General features: G+C 29.3%; 1 protein-coding gene across 1 annotated transcript in view; it reads left to right on the forward strand.

Moving 5' to 3' along the window:
• Positions 1 to 1,420, forward strand: part of LOC124951726 — a 5,498-nt gene extending 4,078 nt beyond the window's left edge. Inside the window, exons 8-11 of the mRNA XM_047500534.1 lie at positions 216 to 297; positions 414 to 605; positions 814 to 922; positions 1,223 to 1,420. Coding sequence (XP_047356490.1) covers positions 216 to 297; positions 414 to 605; positions 814 to 922; positions 1,223 to 1,420 — 581 coding nt within the window. The remainder of the gene's footprint in view (positions 1 to 215; positions 298 to 413; positions 606 to 813; positions 923 to 1,222) is intronic.
• The last annotated feature ends 1,080 nt before the right edge of the window (positions 1,421 to 2,500 follow it).

The raw sequence follows: 2,500 nt of genomic DNA on the forward strand, positions 1-2,500 counted from the left end.
AAATAATAACAATAAAAATTTTATGCAAATCACAAATGAATCTAATCTAATAACACGTTTATATACTTATTTCAGAAATATGATTCGTTCGATCGTAATATACTCTGTGATTTTAATTTTTTCTCATGTTTTCGCGCATGAACAGGAAGAAAATTATGATGATGATGATAATTTAAAACCTTTCTTAGAAAAATTTAAGAACGTAATGAGAACAGGAAATGAATCTCTCAAAATACCTGTGTTCGATCCGTACGATAGAACGGAGGAAACACTTCACGTTAATTTATCATATATTACGTAAGTTTTAATTTGTAAGATATTTTAGAAAAAAAAAAAAATAATAATAATAATAATAACAAATAAATAAATAAATTGTTTCACAAATTTTGTAAAAAATTCTTCTCCCTTGTAAGTGCTGATACAAATTTAAAAAATCTTCATATGACCGGTCTATCGGATTATCAGGTCAAAGAGGGTAAATTCATGCTAATAGGATTACAGATTAAAGTAGCATTCCATTGGGAAGAAATCGTTACAAAATCTGAATATGATATTAATGGGACCGCAGCTAACAAATATCCGATTTATGGAAAGGGTAAACTCGTGTAAGTAATTTTATCGAACGTCTCACGAATATCTACAGATGGTAATATAGAACTTTGTACGATCGATAAATATTATCAGTCGATATTACGACAATTTAATTTTTCTTACGTTGGATATCGTTTGTTGATTATAATACAATATCATGTTTTAAAATATTCATTAACCTAACTCAATTTTTTTTTTTTTTTATTTTAAACGACATTTTAGTGGAATAATTAAAGGTTTGGATGTTACTTGCAACTTACACATGCGCTTGAAAAAAAACAAATTAGAAGTATCGAGTATTACATCGACCGTAAATTTGGAATCACTTGATGTAAGTTTTTTCACTAATTAATTTTGTAAGACCGAACAAAAATGTTATATAAATAATTTAACTGTCATGGGTCGAAGTACGAAGTTTAGAAAATTTACTCGTAATTGATAACGTAAGTCGATAATCTTAGTCGATAAGGTAGGTCGATAATGTTAGTCGATAAGATAGGTCGATAAAGTAAGTCGATAAAGTACGTCGATAATGTACCGACTGAACACAAACAAATAATTATTTCGTCATTCTTCTGTACCGATAATCGATATTCATTCTTCTTTTCTTTCTTTCTTTTTTTTTTTTTAGTTAAAAGCAACTGGACTATATAATGACGAAAAACGTTCGGAAGAAGTAAGTAAAAAGATATCTGAAAAGGCACCGGAAATTATTCGAAAATATCCAGTACAAGCAGGAATAATAATGAGCGAAATCACATTGAAAAAAGTCAATGAAATTATAGGTAACAAATCTCTTAAAGATTTGATAGATATCATAAGTTCTTAAAAAAAAAAAAAAGAAAAGAAAAAAGAAGAGGAAAAAAAAAAGAAGAAAAAAAGAATTAGCGTCTCTTTTTCTTCTATGTATCATCTATATAGCATCCCCTTTTTATTATAATAAATACATAGATACAAATGGAAAATATGAATATGAAGAAAAATTCTTATACCCCGATCCGATCCTTTGCCCGAAGATATTTCTCAACGATTAAAATAATGAGTAAAATAAAAGATAAGAAATAAAAATGTAAACTGCGATTTTTTTCGTGGCTAGTGAAAAGGAAAATTTTGTTTTTCCACGAATTTATTAATAATTCAACGTGCTAATATTTTTCGAACGAATTTAATAGATACTTCGAAATCACGTAACGATAGAAATATTTAGTTTCCAGAGATAATATCGAATTTCCTTTTTTCCGTGAAAATTTTACAGAAAAATTTCAATATTATTCTTATTCGCGATATAACACTTTAGACGATAACGTAACGTACACTTTTGCTTTGACCATCTTTATGTGACTGTTCTACGTCAGTCATTGATTTTACGATGATATGAATTTTTTGAAAAGAAGTATTGAAATTATCCTTGAAAAAATATCATATTAAAAAAAAATTCTTCTTTTGGAAATAATTTCTGTACAAGGGGGAAAAGAAAAACGAAGCTTTTTGAAAAATTCAATAAAGTTGTTTTCTCATTTAAACTTTCATTTTTTTTTCGATTGAAAGATCTTCGTCATCGAAATCGAGTAAAAAAAAAAAAAAAAAAAAAACAAGAAACAAAAAAGAACTTTACGCCATGTACTCGCTATTCGAGTTAACGCGCTTTTTTACGATATTTTTCATCGAACGAGAGCGACAGAGAGAGAGAGAGAGAGAGAGAGAGAGAGAGAGAGAGAGAGAGAGAGAGAGAGAGAGAGAGAGAGAGAGAGAGGGAAGGAAAAAAAGAAAAAGAAAAAAATAAGTTTTGTACAGTGGCGCCCCTTGAACTTTGCGGCAAAATAGAAGAAGCTCGTAATCCCTCCCCCCTGCCCCCCTAACCACCGCACAACCAATTTTACATAGAAACGCTTGAGCGGTGTGAGTTACA

The sequence above is a fragment of the Vespa velutina genome, chromosome 9 (assembly GCF_912470025.1).
Source record: "Vespa velutina chromosome 9, iVesVel2.1, whole genome shotgun sequence".
In the NCBI taxonomy this organism is placed as follows: Eukaryota; Metazoa; Arthropoda; class Insecta; order Hymenoptera; family Vespidae; genus Vespa; species Vespa velutina.